This window comes from Patiria miniata, unplaced genomic scaffold (assembly GCF_015706575.1).
Source record: "Patiria miniata isolate m_02_andy unplaced genomic scaffold, ASM1570657v1 HiC_scaffold_9, whole genome shotgun sequence".
Taxonomy (NCBI): domain Eukaryota; kingdom Metazoa; phylum Echinodermata; class Asteroidea; order Valvatida; family Asterinidae; genus Patiria; species Patiria miniata.
The window spans coordinates 10,862,520-10,880,574 of record NW_024037076.1 but is presented as its reverse complement, the minus strand read 5'-3'; the positions used below and the strand labels follow the sequence as shown (position 1 = coordinate 10,880,574).

The 18,055-nt window shown below is 43.4% G+C and overlaps 1 protein-coding gene across 3 annotated transcripts in view; it reads right to left on the bottom strand.

The window, feature by feature from the left end:
• Positions 1 to 18,055, bottom strand: part of LOC119720230 (GTPase-activating protein and VPS9 domain-containing protein 1-like) — a 38,923-nt gene that overhangs the window by 3,843 nt on the left and 17,025 nt on the right. For 2 of the 3 annotated variants that reach the window (XM_038189845.1, XM_038189846.1), the window contains exons 8-19: positions 17,478 to 17,702; positions 15,462 to 15,748; positions 13,419 to 13,538; positions 11,189 to 12,358; positions 10,734 to 10,800; positions 9,903 to 10,049; positions 8,227 to 8,346; positions 6,791 to 7,169; positions 5,508 to 5,642; positions 4,253 to 4,376; positions 3,451 to 3,517; positions 1,657 to 1,771 (exon numbers count right to left, since the gene is read on the bottom strand). In XM_038189845.1, the coding sequence (XP_038045773.1) occupies positions 1,657 to 1,771; positions 3,451 to 3,517; positions 4,253 to 4,376; positions 5,508 to 5,642; positions 6,791 to 7,169; positions 8,227 to 8,346; positions 9,903 to 10,049; positions 10,734 to 10,800; positions 11,189 to 12,358; positions 13,419 to 13,538; positions 15,462 to 15,748; positions 17,478 to 17,702 (2,956 nt within the window). The remainder of the gene's footprint in view (positions 1 to 1,656; positions 1,772 to 3,450; positions 3,518 to 4,252; positions 4,377 to 5,507; positions 5,643 to 6,790; positions 7,170 to 8,226; positions 8,347 to 9,902; positions 10,050 to 10,733; positions 10,801 to 11,188; positions 12,359 to 13,418; positions 13,539 to 15,461; positions 15,749 to 17,477; positions 17,703 to 18,055) is intronic. The other variant, XM_038189847.1, reaches the window with a different exon arrangement.

The following is an 18,055-nucleotide window of genomic DNA, read 5'->3' as shown; positions in this document are numbered from 1 at the left end:
CAGCATAAGCGCATCGCTGGCCATAGCTAAGGCCTGCAGTGCTAAAGGTATGCATACAACGTACTGTACATGTCAACGCACTGCCCCCATGTGGGTGTGAGTGGATACACAAATTATCCGGCTGTGAAAAATGTATGTTTCTTAACGACCAATCACACCACAGATCGAACATTGTTGCTTTTGTAACCCAACGCCGGCATGGGCGCGACACGACCCACGCCATGTATTTAAACAGCATGGCGTGTCCAATCTAGGGCCAATCAGAAGTCCACACAGTGAATGTAATGCTTGTACATACCGGTACACGCATACTGAAATTTGTATTGGAGACATTTCTTTGTTCTCGTGTAGTACAGTTTTCGAGTTTGAAAGTGAAGTTTCAAAATGCTCTTATTTTAACCAGAATTAATTTCCTTAGCTGAGATTCGGACTTGACATCCCTTTTCTAAAACTCTTCCGTTTGCGACAGATCAACCCACCTTGGAAATTCCTAGTTTTTGAGTAAAATCCATATATCTATTTCGTGAAAATCTTGTGGAGACGTATTCATCTATAGAAATTGCCCTTTGGAGACGTACACAATCTTTTGTTCCCTATTGTGTGCACGTCTCCAGAGGGCACGGTGTATCAGATCACACAGACATACACACAGAAGGAATACGCTATCGCAATATCCCCCTCCGGCTTACAGCCAGGGGGATACAAAGTGAAGAATGGATTGATTTTTTCTTTCCATTTTTGAGTACCCCTTACCCCAAGGTTGTTGTATGGCTGGTTTGATTCAGCTTGATCAAATACTTTTGAAGCAGTGACAGGTCAAAGTAGCCTCATGGTATATAAATGTAACGTGAGTGACGTTGGAATTACCCATTAGCGTAACTGCAAAACCCGGAAGTTACAATGTTCATTGCAATCAAGGATGTGCTCCGGAGCATGGGCTGTGACTCCACATATAGGGCAGTGCTGCGTGTGCATGTACAGCGTGTGTCAATAAAAACGCAGGATTAGAAACAAAAATATTAAGAATATAAACCACCCCTATTCATCATAATGTTAACCCTCTTTTCAAAGTACCTTTCCTTCTTCTCACTATGCTTGTTATCCCATCTCATTTGGACAATCCTGTCCAGAGATAGAGTACATTGAAGAAGGGTTATAAATTCCAAGCTGGTCTGATTTGTGAAATCACACATACCTAATGAAAGGTTTGAATTCAGTACAGGTGAAAGTATTTGTGGATCACAAAGAAGGACATGTGTGGCAGGACTAGGCTTACATAATCCTTTAGTCCACAATCAATGTTATTAGTCAATAATTCATGATGCTTTGAAACAATGATAGTCCAGTTATTTAATTTAAGTGATACTTATCATCCGTTGTTTCAAAGAAAGTTTTGTTCTGGTTTAACTGTCTTCAATGCATACCTGCATTGTACATAACTGGTCGTTGTGTTAAGGTCATTGAATCAGACCAACCCGCTTCAGAAGGGCTTCACAAAACTTGTCATAACTTTTGAACCAAAAGTCCAAATTCCACCACACAAAAATCTTGTCAAAGATGAAATTATGGACAATCAAATCCTTATCAAATTAGGCACACCAGTAACACACGCTGTACATTACAGTTAAATACTAAATGCTGTTAAATCTGCATTACCTGTCCCTGGCGACGTCAGCTTCCTCGTTGGGGTACAAGGCAAGCTTGTAGATACGGCTCATGATGGCACGCTCTGTGGCTACTTCAGCATCAATCATCTGGGTTTCACTGGCAGCTGATCAAACAAGAACAAAGTTTATATTTCGAAGAAATTTCTTCAAAAGAAGCATTTTAATTTGCTATTACATAAAATGTCCATGTCTTGTATCATTTCTTATAATGATCAAATTTAATCATAGATTGTTGACTTCATCTCAAGCTCTTGTAATTATCTTACGATTCAAATGAACATGAGCAGTCAACATACTAGCCTATGTAATAGGGAATGCCGTGGTCTATTATGCGCGAACAGATTGGCTGATTAATTAGGCAAGACCCCGCCTCTTGACTTCCTAGATTTTGACCAATCAGCAGGCGCTTTCTATAGGTCTATCGGGTCTTCGGTCATTCACCCGTTGTGCGTCATACATCATAGACATGGATTTAAAAAAAAATGTCACGGCGCGCGGCGCTCGGTATCATGTTATGCGAATGGGCTCCCAGCTGTTGTATTACAAAACAGTGCATTCGAATTGACCAATCACGGCGCGCGGCGCTCGGTATCATGTTACCATATGCGCTCCCGGCTGTTGTTGTATTACAAAACGTTGCATTCGAATTGACCAATCACAGCGTTAGTCCTGATTTTGGGATGAAATGACGTCACGATTTAGTAAAGTCGACTCCGATTGGCTTGCATAAATCTGCATGCTTTGACATATCAGACGTTAGACAGGAGATGGCTCCGTGGATAACGGGTGATACTCAGACTATCAACATACGGTAAATTGGGCAAAATTGAGCCAAGTGTTGATCTGATAGGCTGTACCCATGAGACATCTAAAAAAACGTAGACCTGAAATTTGCCCAAATTTTTTGGCCCCAAAACGATGCGTCTTACAGCCGCTTTGTTACATGAATGCTCATCGTGGGTGCATTAATGCATGTTATTTACGATCACAAACAGCATTCGCGTAACATGTCGGTTATAGGACGCAGCATTTTGTTACCAGAAAAACACAGTTTACAGCACAGAGATTGCAGGTCCAGAATTTTTTTTTAAGATACTCTAAGGCCTACATCAAACGTCGTGCTTCTGCCGTGTCGAATGTAATTCATTTTCACCTGTGGCAAAAGCGCGACAGAATTTTAGATTGGTGTCAAACGTCGAATTTAAATCACAGAGCAGTCGCCTTTAATTACCAGACAAAATGGCGGAGACAGGAAAAAAGAGGCTTAACTTTACGATTTTTAATAGTACCGGTATCAAAGCTGCCGGAAAGAGGAAACTCATGTTGCATAAACAGTTTATTGAGGAGGAGATCAGTTACATTGTGTACGTTCTTCTTTCACTTCTTTTATCACTTTCTCGACTCTCTATACTGTCAAACATGCCAAACATGCATGGCATGTGCTTGTTACTGTCTCGCCGCCATTTTGGATTGTTTCTGTCTTGTCTATTTGTTTGGAAACGCATGCGCATTCCAAAATCGCCTAGCCCAGGTTGGAATTCAATTTGATAGGACGCGGCAAGAGCACGACGTTTGACACCATGCCGTGTAACTGCCGTGTAGCACGACAGAGCCTGTCGTGCTACATGGCAGAATTGAACTTAGTAAAACAATTGGTGTCAAACATCCTGCTAAACTGCCGTATTTAATAGAAAGTTTTGTCAGTATTTGAGTTCGACACGGCAGAAGCACGACGTTTGACGCAGGCCTAATAGACAAAGGATTCTTATTTTGTTTTACATACCTTCCCATATAGGGTCGTCCATTATCCAGTTGTTCAGAGTCCTCAGAAAAAATTTGACAAGTTGTGTCTGGGGATAAATGAAGTAAAAATCCAACATGGATTACACTGTGCATGAACTTATCCTGAACTCCCTAAAGCAAACTCCTTTAAAATCCATCAGTTTGCAGGAAACCGAGGACAAATTCACTGTGCTTCTATTTTCAATGTGCATCCAGTCCAATGTCAGGTAATAGAGGCTGGGCTGAACCTTCCTCAATCCTGCAAAAGTCCTTTAACACCCCGAGATGGATCTACATAAGTGAGCGGTTATGAGCAAGGTCTTCATTTTAATCCTCACCCTGCCAGTTGCAATACAGTGCATCAGGTGTTGAAGTCTGTGAGACCTTGCTGCATGGGGCCGTAACACCAGTGCATAAGGGGCCAATTCTGAGACAAAGGAAGCTAGTCCCATTGAACAATGCCACAGTTGTATCACGCTGCAGTTGGTGACCACAGACTCTGAGGCAGTATTTGGTCTTGACATTTTTGACCTGATGGATCTTGCTACACTGAGCAGGCTTGTAATTTTGAAACGTGTTGCATGTGTTGTGTTCAGCTAGGTTTCTACAGGCATGCAACTTGGATGAAACAAAAAACGAGGAAACTCCAATCTTTACAAGACTTTGTATAGGGTTTTTCAGTTTTTAACGGCATAAGTGTGAAGTGAAAAACGAGGAAATCAGCTGATCCAAGGAAAAGTTGCATACCTCTTCTACCTAAATACAATGTATATAGGGTTAGAGTTGAGGTAGTTATCACTAACCTTCTCATCAGCAGCAGTGAGGGCCTTGAAATCAACAATGAATTTGTGAATACTCCTTTCCTGTCTCTCCAGGAACAGACGCACCAGAACCATTGTAAAATACTTGTTGACTACTGCCTTATCCCTGATGGAGAAAATGCATGATACATTTTATCCGTGTCCATATATGTCTTATGAAGAAAGCAATGTTCAAAACCTACCAACACTAGTAATAATCACAGGATGCGCTGATCTTTAGCTACTGCAAAAAACTGGTCTCATGACCTGACGAACAGGGGTAATAATTGTGAAGCGCTTTGATACCTTCTGTATAAAAATTATTATTATTATTTGTGAATCACATTTATGGATCACACAAATGAGCTACAATGATCTCCTTTTAGGAAAATAATATAAAACCATTACAGTACAATTGTCTGCTTTGATGTAGTCCATGGTGTTGCCTACGAGTGGGGAAATGGTACAGAGTTCTTGTCAAGTGCTCTATATTTATTAACGTCACCACAAGTCATCACGTCTCACATGCATCCCGTTACAAGCAACTCAGACAAACACAACTGCTATTACATGTGACTTTCTGTTTCACTTGTGATCAGCCTGTTATTTGACATGGGATCAGCCTGTTATTTGACATGGGGTCAGCCTGTTTTTTGACATGTGATCGGCCTGTTATTTGACATGTGATCAGCCTGTTGTTTGACATGAGATCAGCCTGCTATTAGATATGTGATCGGCCTGTTATTTGACATGTGATCGGCCTGTTTTTTGGACATGTGATCGGCCTGTTATTTGACATGTGATCGGCCTGTTATTTGACCTGCAATCGGCCTGTTATTTGACATGTGACCGGCCTGTTATTTGACATGATCGGCCTGTTATTTGACATGTGATGAGATTAGCGGTTTGATTTGTGATTTACTTGTTTTTTATTTATTATAGACTGATACACTAGGCCCCACCCAGAGCGCACGAGGGCATTTCTACAACACAAACGCCTTCCCAATGCCTAACTGCATGTTCCAGCCATGTACGTCATGCAAGTTCACCCATGTCTGACTTGTGACGAATATTAATCAGTGCTGTGATTGGTCAGAACATCACAGGGTGTGGCAAAGTGGAGTGGTCATCTGATGAATTGACGTGATGAGGCGGGTGGTGAAGGATAACTCAGACACTCTCTCTTAATCAGTTCTGCACCGAAAGTGCATTTAAATCAAATGTATAAGAACAGATCTTGCAGTCCTGTTCAACTGACCTTTCCACTCTATCCAGCAGGCGCAGGAGATGAGCTCGGGAAGCGGCTAGCCCTTTACGGCTGCGCACCAGGTAGGCAATGTATGGGGCACGGTTCTCATAGTCCTCACTTAAGCAAGCCAGGAGCCTTCGACAGCTGTTCAAAGAGAGAGCGACCAAGAAGTTTTACAAATGCAAAGTGACCGACTGTCCGAGGCTATAAAGTGATCAGGTAAGGCAAGTCCAATTATTATCAGTACATTTAATAATTATATGACATGTATGATGTGATTTGATATTAAGGGAATAAATGTGTGCTTGGCCGGTTTAAACAAGTACGTTTAAAACCGGCTTGGGGCCAGGGCCCAATTTCATAGAGCTGCTTAAGCACAAAATTTGCTTAAGCACGAAAAGACATTGCTTAGTAAAATTAGGTTACCGGCCAAAACTCCATGTGATGTACATTGCTTGTGACTGGTATTTAGCTGTTGTTTACTTAGTATAACAATCGCATGGAGTTTTGGCCGGTAACATGATTTTATTAAGCAAGACATTTTTGTGCTTAAGCAAATTTTGTGCTTAAGCAGCTCTATGAAATTGGCCCCTGGTTGCCGATTGGCTCTCTACCAATAGGAATGGGTAAACTATCTCAGGTATTTATGACCTTTTGGTCAAAAAGCCAAAACAAGTCAAAAATTAAAAAGTTCCCACAATTTTGATTACCAATTTTACTTCACGTTTCTTTCAACACCCCTACAGCTATATGTTTATGGCATGTGCCTCTCAGGAGTAGTACTAAAAATCTCCTTATAATTGGCGTGCGTGGAGTGCGTACTGCGTGATGTGGTGCAGAATGCAGCAGTGCCGGTGTAGTGTGAAGTTAGGACTCTATGAAATAGGGACTCATTGGTACTACTGCACATGCGTAAGTGAAGATTGTGAATGTTCAACCAATAAGGGGGAAAAGGGACCGTTGGTGTTTTATCAACAATTTGAAACCACCCATGTGAAGTGCTCTCAACAAATAGGATTTGGGTAAACTGTCTTGGTATTTATGAATCATAGTCATATGTCCCTATAGAAATATCTTTACTGCACCCCAAAAAACCTTAATTGGGTGGCAATTGCAAGGGGATGATTACACAAATTTAATATTTTTCCTGAACATGTACACATACTTAGCCATGCATGTCGTTGTTAAATGCCACTCAATCATCAAATGTCTCACAAAAAACTTACTACTGAACATATTGAAGTGAATATTAACCTGTTAAAATCAAAAAGAAAACAACCCCAAATATTCACCCATCTCTGTCAAATGTCTGGACGCATCTCAAGGTTTCTCTCAGCTGCGCTATCAGGGCCCTGTCCTGCAGATTCATAGCCTCAGCAAGCTGGACTTTCAGGAATGCCACCAGCTCGTTCTCTGGGTAGCCAGTAGAGATGCCCAGGGCTAACTCAGCTGCTACGTGGTCAGGGATGCTGAAGTTGGTCAGCCAGGGCAGGCTGTGGACGTCGGCCGAGCGCAGGACAATGCGCAGCTTGCGCTTGGCGTCAATGAAGGCGTACGATTCGTCCAGGTTTTCGGGTTCCGAGGCGTCGGGCTGGTCCGAGGCCCCGCCCGAGTCGGGCTTGTCGCTGTGGCTACCGCTGGACTCTGTGGATGATTCTAAATTGCCCAGTTCTGCCATTGAAAATTCAAATGAAACACGGTTCAGTTTTCAGGGTCCGACCTATAAACTTTTTTGTTCACTAGCCAGCCGGGCTACTGAAACGGACTCTTAACTAGCCCGCAGGCATTTTCACTAGCACGCATGTTTTGTCTTATCTCAAATCCAAAATGGCGCATTTTCAGGCTCAATTCTGAGGCAATTTTGTCAGGGTTTTTGATTAACAGATCTAATAATTAAACCCCTTTAAAACAGTTGTTAAATTTAGACACAAATTGATGGGCTTTTCTTTCTGAATTTAATCATTTATTTCTTCCTGAGCGTTCATCTTTGCCGTATCCCAATAATTTTTCACTCGCCAGCCGGGCTAGTTAAAGAGGTTGTGGAATGCTCGAAGACATTTCCGTCATTTTTCGGGTATATGTAGCCTAAGGTGTGATGAAATAAAAACGACTATTGTTTCTGTCATAAAATGAGTACAAAAGGTACTTTTGAGAGCTGTTTTTCAAGTCCTGTTATACCTGTTTCGACCCGAACGTGCAATTTGTGTAAAAGTCGTCGTTGCGGGCAGCAAACAAAACACAGTAAATCGTGACGTAATAAACAGGACTCCCGATGCAGAGTAGCATAAACGAGTCCTGTTTATTACGTCACGATTTACTGTGTTTTGTTTGCTGCCCGCAACAACGACTTTTACACAAATTGCACGTTTGGGTCGAAACAGGACCTGAAAAATAGCTCTCAAAAGTAACCTTTGTACTCATTTCATGACAGAAACAATAGTCGTTTTTATTTCATCACACCTTAGGCTACATATACCCAAAAAATGACGGAAATGTCTTCGAGCATTCCACAACCTCTTTAAGGAATAGTTTGACTAGCCCGCCGCTGTTTTGACTAGCATTTGGCTAGCGGGCTGCTGCTAATTTCGAACCCTGGTTTTCATTTTGTCACAGATGATGAGCCAAGATTATCACACCAAGAACCTTATCGCACTGAATACCAATCAACAAGAAAGCTACAATAGCTACTGGATAACATGCAAACTAACACGAGTATGGTCCAACTCACCATGTCCCAAGTGGTCATTTTCCAGTTGTTCTGAAGACTGGGCCTTGCGCATCTCACGGTATTTCTCCAGAATGTCTTCGCTACTGGTTTCAGGCACCGAGGCTGCTTTCAGCCCATCATCTGCGTATAATGTGATCCAAAATATTTGGTTTTTCTGCATTCCTTGTGTGTCTAATAAAATAACCCCAACCCAACAAATAGCCAAATGGCATTTAAACTGGTTTATTTTTGTCAAAAAGTTTCCCACTTTTCATAAAGTGAACACCTTCAATTGCGCATGCAACCAACTTTATTCCCTTTCATTACCACATTGTTTATTGACTTGGCTCTGCCCAGGACCAAATTGTTTGCTTGGTCATGCTGAAATCACGAGAGCGTGAACAAAATGACAACAAGTCGAAAACTCACTTTTTTCAACCCAGATTTTCACTGCCAAGGAGTGATTAAAATCATAGGTGTTGTGTGGAAAGTTTGTTCCTTGAACCTTACTCTTTTATGTGATGTAACAATGAAGTCCATACGTGCAAATATAAGAATGTTTGTCCATCTGGTCCCATTTATCAAACTGCAAGCCATTTCACCACATGACCAAATGGCACTCCATACCTCAAATTGTGCGTGGATACTTCTGAAGCTCTTTTCTCAATTTTTTTTGTAATGGTAACACTATGAATAAACTGCACCATTAGAACGATCCGAAAACACTCTTTCTGCTGGTATATATGGTTGATGTATGGGCGGTTAAATATATCAACATGCCGCCTTTCTGAAAACTAGTGAATATATCTGTGTTGAGGGTGTTCTGTGTGTGGTTTCCTGGTCGACTAACGTCGCCCACGGGAATCAGCAGGGGGGTAGTTCTTGTCGACAAAAGTCGCCCAGGGTAAGGCAAGGGTTATACAAAGAAATGTACAAAAGTAACATTTGAAACTTTGCATGATGGTGGTATGACCAAGTGAAGGTTTTTGGTAACACCATGTAGAAATCCCTTTTTGGAAAGATGTGTGGTTCTGAAAATCTATGTAAGATTTTCAAAGTGAGAAAATGCGCCCAAGGTTGGGTGCATTGCAAAAATGGTGAAAAAGAGTTCATCCTTCTAATATTTACATGTTGTATGTACTTCTTTCTTTTAAATAAGCTCGTTATTCCAACTGTGAACTGAACATTAACCAGTGTCACAGCCGTCCAATCACAAGTCCAGGCACAAGAAACTCACCGATCAATTCACATGTTTTAAACAACTGGAATACCAAATAATTTTTTTGTCATTTGGGAGACACCTACATTTGTTTTTTAGAGTTAATAATAATTATAATAATATTAATTTGGGAGGCTAATCACCCTTACTGGCAGCTGGGATGCCGAATTGCGAAGGACGCGGCTACAACTTGGTTGGGCTGCTGGCACGTAAAGGCGCCTATGGCTGCCGGCAACATCGACCCATATATGACCACGGAGCACAGCCTGAGATTTAAAGTGTTTGATTTTACCGGAGGGAGGAAAACCGGAGGGCCTGGTGAAAAACCCTCATGGCACAGGAGAGAACCAACGCACAACTCTACTCACATGTGATCCGCGGCCAGGATTCGAACCGTGGTCACCTTGGTGAGAGGCGAGCGCTTTACGCACAAGCCATCCATGCCACCATAGTTGTCTCCCCGTGCCCAATGTTTTACCTTTAAATGAATGGTGCACCAAGGCCAGGTTTGGGATGATCTGTGCAGCTTCTGAGTGCTTCTTCTCCTGTTCCCAGTCTCTATCTCTCTCTCTGTCGTCCCGTTCCCCGGCGGGTCCGTGTTTCTTGCTGGGTTTTCTGGTCGATGCTAAACAAAAGGTGGAACAATAAAAGTCAGCTTCACCAAATCAACAGTGGAAATCTTTAACACAATATGGTATTATTACACCACTAAATGGTACATTTAGGAGACATGTTATCGTCATTCTTTCGAAGATAGGGAGACATCGGTTATTAGGGAGACGTTTTGATGTCTCCTAATGTCACAGCCCCCCTTTATAGGCAAACTTTTACTATCGCAACCGGGTCATATTTGTTGCTCGTGGTCTAATTAGTAAACGTATGGAAACTCCTAAAAAAAGGATGAGGGAATATTGGGTTAGGGCACTAATAAGTTTGAAAACTTGTGTGCACAAGTTTTATTATTATTATTAAATAATTTTGGAAATGAAACCAAGGATTCCTCAAAAGCCCCCAAGCACTGTAGCTAGCAAGCCTGAAGAAGCATGTAGAGAAGAGACAATGAGAAGCAATTACAGTTTTAGATGTGGGAGGAAAACTCCAGAATGATATTCTAGGGAAAACCCACGGAATCAGGCAGGGACTGAAAACCCATTCCAAATATTGACCCAGGCGAGAATCGAACCCGGGTCACAGCGTTGCAATGCAAGGATAGTACCGCTACGCCAACCCGACTCCCCTATAACAGCATTTTTTTCCCCACAAAATTTCTACCGTTACGAAATGACTGGGGAATTTGATGATCACTCACCTATTTTGTGTATTTGGCTGACTTTTTTCTTCAACCAGGATCTACTTTTATCACTATCCCCAACATCCTAGAAGATTTGGGAAGAAGGAACATGGCATTAGGGTATTAACAATGAACTGCTTGTATCATAATAAATGTGCAACAATATTTGGAACCTGTGGGCAACACTGATTCAAAACTTCAATTTGTGTGTAACCTGCATCAGCAAACAAACATAAAAAAACTAAACAGATGGCAAGAGTAATAGCTCTTCCTCATAAAACTATCAATTGTTTGTGTTTTTAAATGATCGGACATTTATTTTAATTCAATCTTCTGGTTCACTAGTACGGCTGGCTAATGAAGAAAAAAATGAAGGGCGAAACCTGGTATCAGTTAGACCACCAGGCCTTTAGTTGGTTTGAGCTCAGTGATGGATAAGTAGCCATACTTTGAGGTTTTTAATTCTTACTCACTAGTTTAGCTTTGCTTTCCTCTGATATATAAGATGCATCTGTGCTGTGAGACCTCTGGAACAAACTACTACTAGCTGGCTTCTGTTCCACCTCTGTGGAACCAGTCAGACCATAGCTGGAGCCTGACGACGTGCTGGGGAAGCTCTGGACCCTGCCGGGCTCCGCCTGATCTATCCCACTCCACTCATCTGATGTCCGACTGCCTATCTGAACGAGGAAATCCGGGGGTTTTGTGGAGCTCTCAATTGACGAGTTGAGGAAGGAGGCACTGCTGCTGCTACCAGTGCTGATGGAGCTGACAACTCGATGGGAAAGGTGCTCGCTGGAGTCCCCAGACACCACCCCGCTGTCTGTGTCCAGTGCCAAGGTTCTGTAAGACGTGCTCTGCTGCTGGGGCTGAAGAGTAAACAACGATTGGGACGTGTGGCTGACAGGAGCCGAAGGATCAAAGATAGTAGCAAATGGATTATTCAAGAGGTCCGGCTGGTATGGGCCTGGCTGAGACGACGGCGCTGTTGGCTCAAAAAAACCATGGTTGACATGAGAAAGACCGTCATGGCCAAGATCAAAAGGATTAGTCCGCTGTTGCCTCCCTTGGCTGCCATAATCGTGGTTCAGACCGTGACGTTCATTGTAGGGTACGTATCCAGTCGGTGTCTGGCCTGCTGAGATCTTCTGAGCGGAATTGCTCCTTTTCTTTGGCTTGGCTCCCATTGGGGTGTCCCCTTGCCTTCCGATTGATGTTGGCAACGTGCTTGATGTTCCGGGACTCAGAGAGGAAAAGGGGTCAAAATCCTGCAAAAGGTCTTCTGGGGGCTTGCTGTCAGGTTTAGCCAACATGACTCTGCTTGGTTCGTTTCCATTGTTCAGGGTATGATTGTTCCCGTTTGCAACGGGATCAAACTGACTCAGGAAGCCAGGGAAGGGCCTGTCTGACAGAGGACCTTCCTTGGGTTGCTTTCTCTGCTTGTCTTCGACCAGGGGAGAGGAGCGTCTAAGAGGGAATTCGTCCTGCTGGAGGGGCTTCTTGGGGAAGGCCTCTTGATGGTCACTGTTGGATTGGGAGGAAGAACTACTTGACTGTCCCACGGGAGAGGAACCCTTCAGCATGGATGGATCCTCCATGGGATCAAAGTAGTGGCTGCTGGAGTCTTCTGTGGCATCTGAGCTCTAACAAAATGGCAAAATATCAACATAAAGTTATACCACCTGAAAGAAACTAACACAACGTTTAATAAGAAGTGTTCAAGTTTATGTCAGCAATATGTATCTCTTCTTCCCATCACTCTGTGGGGCCTACACTACTTGATACATCACAGTGAAGGTGAGTTTGGCAGTGCAAGTGCAGAGAGAACCACCATCATTTTTGCCCGCACCCAGGTCCAATGTATCCCACTTAGGCCCCCTTTACACAGGGCCTGCGACCTTTGTACCACCTATGAGCGACCAAAAAAAGGCCAGGACACTCAATGGTTGCCTAAACCCAGAAAATGTAACTGCTCTCGCGATCCTTGTAAGCCTCCCTTGAACCACCAAAACTGCAATTCTCGGGTATTTTCATGTCGAGCTACGAGCGACCTGTGCGTCCACTGAGCCACTTGCCTGCCTCCCCTGTGCTTCCCCTGTGCAACCTACGACAACCAATGCCGAATGGAGGCACAGCGGTCGCCACAGACATCGTTCAATGCACGCTCTTGGTCGACCAGAGGAGGTACAACGGAGGCAGAAGCATATCGCCCAGATTGAAGGTAAAATTTGCAACAGAACGGCTCCATTACGTGGCGACCATTGGCCGACCATTGTGCATCCATTCTGCAACCACGGCAATGCTTGTGCCTCCCTTCTGCCTCATTTGAGCCACCTTTGAGCAACCAACTTCCTCGGCGACCTTTGTGCGACTGTTTTGAACATGTTCAAAAATTTACGGCGACCATGGCGTCCATGGCGATGTCTGAACATCCTGTGTACCACCTTTGAACGACCTAGGCAACCATTCGGCCTCCTTTGAGCCTCCAACGGCGACCTGGCAAGTTTTATGGTCGCACAAGGGAGGCACAAAGGTCGCAGCCCTGTGTAAAGGGGGTCTTAGAAAGGGAAGCCCATAATGCCTTTAATGAAAGCCTTTGTGTACTGACATGGATCTGTTCCCCCCCCCCCCCAAGTTATTTAGTGGATTTTAATAGCTTGACATATTTGTGTTTGGGGACAACATTCCTGTAGTTATTCTTACAGCATCTTTCTTGTTGGCCCCATCTTCCACACTTGGGCTATCTGAGGAGCTGCGTCTTGAGCTGGGTCCATCGCTGGTTTTGGATGATGTCCTGTCGGTGTCGGCCTCTAACAGGGAAGCCTGAAATAGATAATATCAAGATTATTTTGATTTACTCCTAGATTTGATATCAACTGTTCTCTGAATAGTTGAATACAATAGCCATAGAAACAGCCCATAGAGCTATATTAAATTACTAGAGTGCTTACTCGATATACAAAGCGATGCCTGCCGGGCGCATCCGTGTTTGTACACAACTGTGGAAAACTGAAAATTGTGTACGGCTTTAGTACGGCAATTTGTATATCTGCATTTGCATTCTATACAGGTGGTTATTGAAGCGGATACCCCCTAATCGAAACCGAAACGTTCTATTTTGCTCTGCGCAAACAATGCAAACGGGTGCGGATTCATCCGCTGCAGATGATTTTTGTTGTGACGTATTTTAACTGTAAGGATGCGCTTAAGTTGTTTGCGTATGTTGTAATTGCGCGTAGCATTTACATGTAGAGTACACTTTCAAAATTCACTCCATCTAATTTCATTACGTTCTACAAACACGCACACAAATTAAAATGTCTGTGCCCAGGACGGCTTCAAAGTATCTCCGTGCGTAAGAATGAGGAGTTAGCGCTCTAGTAATTTAATCTAGCTCTTTGTTATATTGTCTGATTGGATACTGTAATTTTATTAAGGGAATAAATGTGTGCTCGAGAGGTTTTAATCACTCTGTTTAAGACGGCTTAGAGTCTGGGTGCTGATAATTACCCGAGCCGGAGGCGAGGGTAATTATCAGCACCCAGACTCTAAGCGGTCTTAGACAGAGTGATTAATACCGACTGACCACATATTTATTCCCATTCATAAATACCTTTTCGGTCAAAAAAATATAATATTTCGGTCAAAAATCCAGATTTTGTTCAACAAGTTCCCTTCATGCTTTTTTAAACATCCCTCTAGCTAAATAATGGACTTTTCAGCTGGCGATTAAGATGTAAAAAAACCTTTTATGGAGATTGACGCGCTTGGCACGTTCTGTGCGATGTCGCGCAGAACGCACCTGGGGCGTTGCGTTTTGAATTTGAACTATAAAATTCTGACTCACTGGTAGTGTTGCGCATGCCTATGTGAGGATTGTGAACGTTCAACCAATAAAACGGTAAGAGGCACTGGATTTTTAGGAGTCCACATTTTATGTGACACTGGAAAAATGTTTAAGACCAGCTAGCCATGTCTTTATCATCCGTTTAAGACCGGCCACGTGACGGGCTCTCGACCAATAGGAATGGCTAAACTGTCTGAGGTATTTATGAATGGTCTATTAAAGACGGCCAAGAGTATGGACAATAAAAATGCACGTCAGTTGTTACACACTGAGGGTGATATCGCACTGCGTTCATTTGGTGTGTTGCCAGCGCGTGTGGAACCTGCCAACGCGCAATGAGAACTGCAAGGTGAAAAGGCACAAAAAGCCGACACAGTTACCCAAGCCAGATATTCAGGGTTTTTTCGGGTCGGTTCGGTTCAGGTCGGTTTTCCTTGAATTTTTGTTGGGTCGGGTCGGGTCGGTTTTAGAGAGTCAGTTCCGTTTCAGTTTGGATTTGGTTTATATCTATAATGTTTCAGGTCGGTTAAACCTGGTCAACCCAACTGTTGTGTATCAGGGTCAGTTTGACCTGGTCAACCCAACCTGATGCACAAAACACTAGTCCAAAGTGTAGCCGTAGCCAAACATGCCAGTTTCACACACGGCCTGATCAAAACATTAGGGTTCGTTCAGTGACGGCCATCTCTGTAAGAGAACTGCAACTGCATATTTTACGCAATCAAGCACGCATTGCGCAGTGTTGAAAATGTTCCAAACACGCGCGCTTGTTGCTCGAAATGTGTTCGAAATACGACGCAGCCGATGCGCGTTATGCAAGTTGACGCTCAAAATGCGGATGCACGTGGCCACGAGTGGATGATCTGTAGGAAATGACGTCATTTGAAAGAGCCCTTTACCTGGATAGCCTCTTCGTGAGCCACATCCTCCACCTCCTGCATCCTGTCCTCCGTGCGCTCTGAGTCGCTCTGCAGGACGTCCACGCTCCAGGTCTCGCTGGCCGTCTCCGAGATGTCGGGTACCGAGTGCCTGATGCCCAGCAGGGAGGCGGCCTGGGCACCGGCCAGCTCAATGTCCTCCTGGGATTCCGCTATCTCCTGCAGACGCTCGATGGTGTTGGGCTCCGAGGGAGGCTCCGAGGTGTCGCTGCCGATGACTTCCGTGCTCCAGGTCTCGCTAAAGGTTTCTTTGTTCGACAAAGACAAAACGGAAAACTGTTCCTACATCCATTTGTGATGGGATCAAGCTAAACGAGTCGTTTGTCTGCAATTATGATTGTAAGATACAGCCCAAAATAGGTCTGTAGGGTTGAAATTTAAAAATTGACTTTTTTTTGTAAAATCGGAAGGCTACATATGTCCTCTTTCATGTCAACTACTTTTTTTCCGAGAAAAACTCATGATAAAGTAGTTAAAATGTGAAATTTTTGCTAAGGAGTTCAATATTCAATAACCTGAAATAAAACAGGTTTATTGCTGCTTAATAAACACTTCAATTTTGATTTTTCTGTTTTCTTCTTTCTGATCTGCATGTGTTCTAAGCGCCATAATTTCTGAATAGAAAGTCGTATTCACATGGAGTTTTCACCAAATATAAACTGCAAGATAGCTCTTCTGTTCAAAAATGTAAAAAAATTAAATTTAACAAAATCGATAAGGGCCAACAAACGACTCATTTAGCTTGATCGGATCACATTTATTAACCTTTTTACAAGCTACGCTTTGTCCTAACCCTAACCCTCTAGGGTATTTTGGCTAGAAACCCTGCGAAAAGCAGCAACATGCAACACTTGCGAGTCTAAATAACAAGCCTGCACAGTGTAGCAAGATCCATCAGGTCAAAAGTCTCAAGGCCAAACTGCCTCAGAGTCTGTGGTCACCAACTGCAGCAGGATACAACTGTGGCATTGCCCAATGGGACTAGCTCTCATTGTTTCAGAACTGGCCGTTTGTGCAGTGTTGTTGATGGCTGAATGCAACAAAGTGCACCACACTTTTCCACCTGATGCACCGTGTTGAGTCTGGCACGGTTAGGGTCAAGGCTTATTTCCTGGAGTTGCAAAGCACAGAAATCTGCTAATAAGCTCGCTACAAAATGCCACCAAATTGTGACAGGTTTTCAGTTCAACACGGGTGAGATTGAGGGAAACTGAAAAACCCATGATCTCATCAGCAGAGGGTTTGAGGGTCACTGAGGGCCCCGGAGCAACATAGGGTCCATGGTATATGCTTGTATTTGCCTAATAGCCTTTTCTTTTGCTCTACAGTACATGTATGTCCCCCCAAAAAGCGTCTGTCTGTCTTTGAAATAACTACAACACCACAAAGCAAATTTTGAAATGTTTTAATTGTGCTAATACTCCTTATCCTTGGCATAAATCCCTACGAGTTTCATTTTATTTCCATCACGCATCACCGCACAATGGTCAATTGATCACAACATCATCTTTGGACACTGTGACCAAGTTCCTTGCCTTAATCAATTTCAGTGCTGTGTTATGGAAGCTGTGTAAAATACTTCATGTTGTGAAAAAGGGCCGCGGTTGGGGATTGGAATCTTTTGCCTGGCCAATAGTCACCATGGCAATACCTCAGCTTCATGCTCAAGGGCAAGGGATTCTAATCCCCAACCATATCAGCCCTTTTTCACAACATGAAAGATTTTGCACAGTTTACATTCTATAGGTAGAGTAATGAGCAATTTTCAAAATGGCTGCCATTGCTTGTTATTCTACCTATATTTTTTCAAAGGACAAATCTGCGATGGCCGTACAGCCAATATATATTTTGTTATGACATACTCTGACTGTGTGCCAAATGTCATTCTTGTGTCGTCAAAGGCACAATCCCATCACCTATCTGCTGTAATAAAAGTGGTCCTGCATGGTTCACTCTATCCACATCCAACCAACCTACCAGGATTTCCCTGTGCTTTCTTCTTCTCCAGGGCGTCGCCGATCTCAAACTTGCCAAAGCGGTCCGTGATGTTGGCATTATTGGGCAGCTGGGTGGAGTCGATCAAGTCGGGACGGTTGTGGTCCGTCGAGCTGCTTCCCAAGCTGACCGCTGACCGGGGAGTGTTACGACCGCTCAAGTTGCTGGCCATCTCGCCCTCGAGATCCATGGAATATTCTGATGCCACTAAAGCGTAAGCAAAGGTAGCTGATATTATGTCATTATGATATCTGTGCAGGGTATGCTCGACCCATTTTCATCTAAATATGCATAAATCTGTAACATGGGCAACAGGCTCAGAGCAGCCATGTTCAGAGGCTAGTTAAAAAATAATAATGCGGTGCTTATGCAAACGTATAGCGCTTTATACTGGGTCTCAAAGCGCTTCACAATTATTACCCCTGTTCATCAGGCCATTGGACTATTTTTCTTTCTGCAGCAGCTCGAGATCAGTGCAATCTGGTATCTACCTGCACAGGTATCCATTGATACTCCTGGGTGGAGAGGGGCAATTGCAGTAAAGTGTCTTGCCCAAGAAC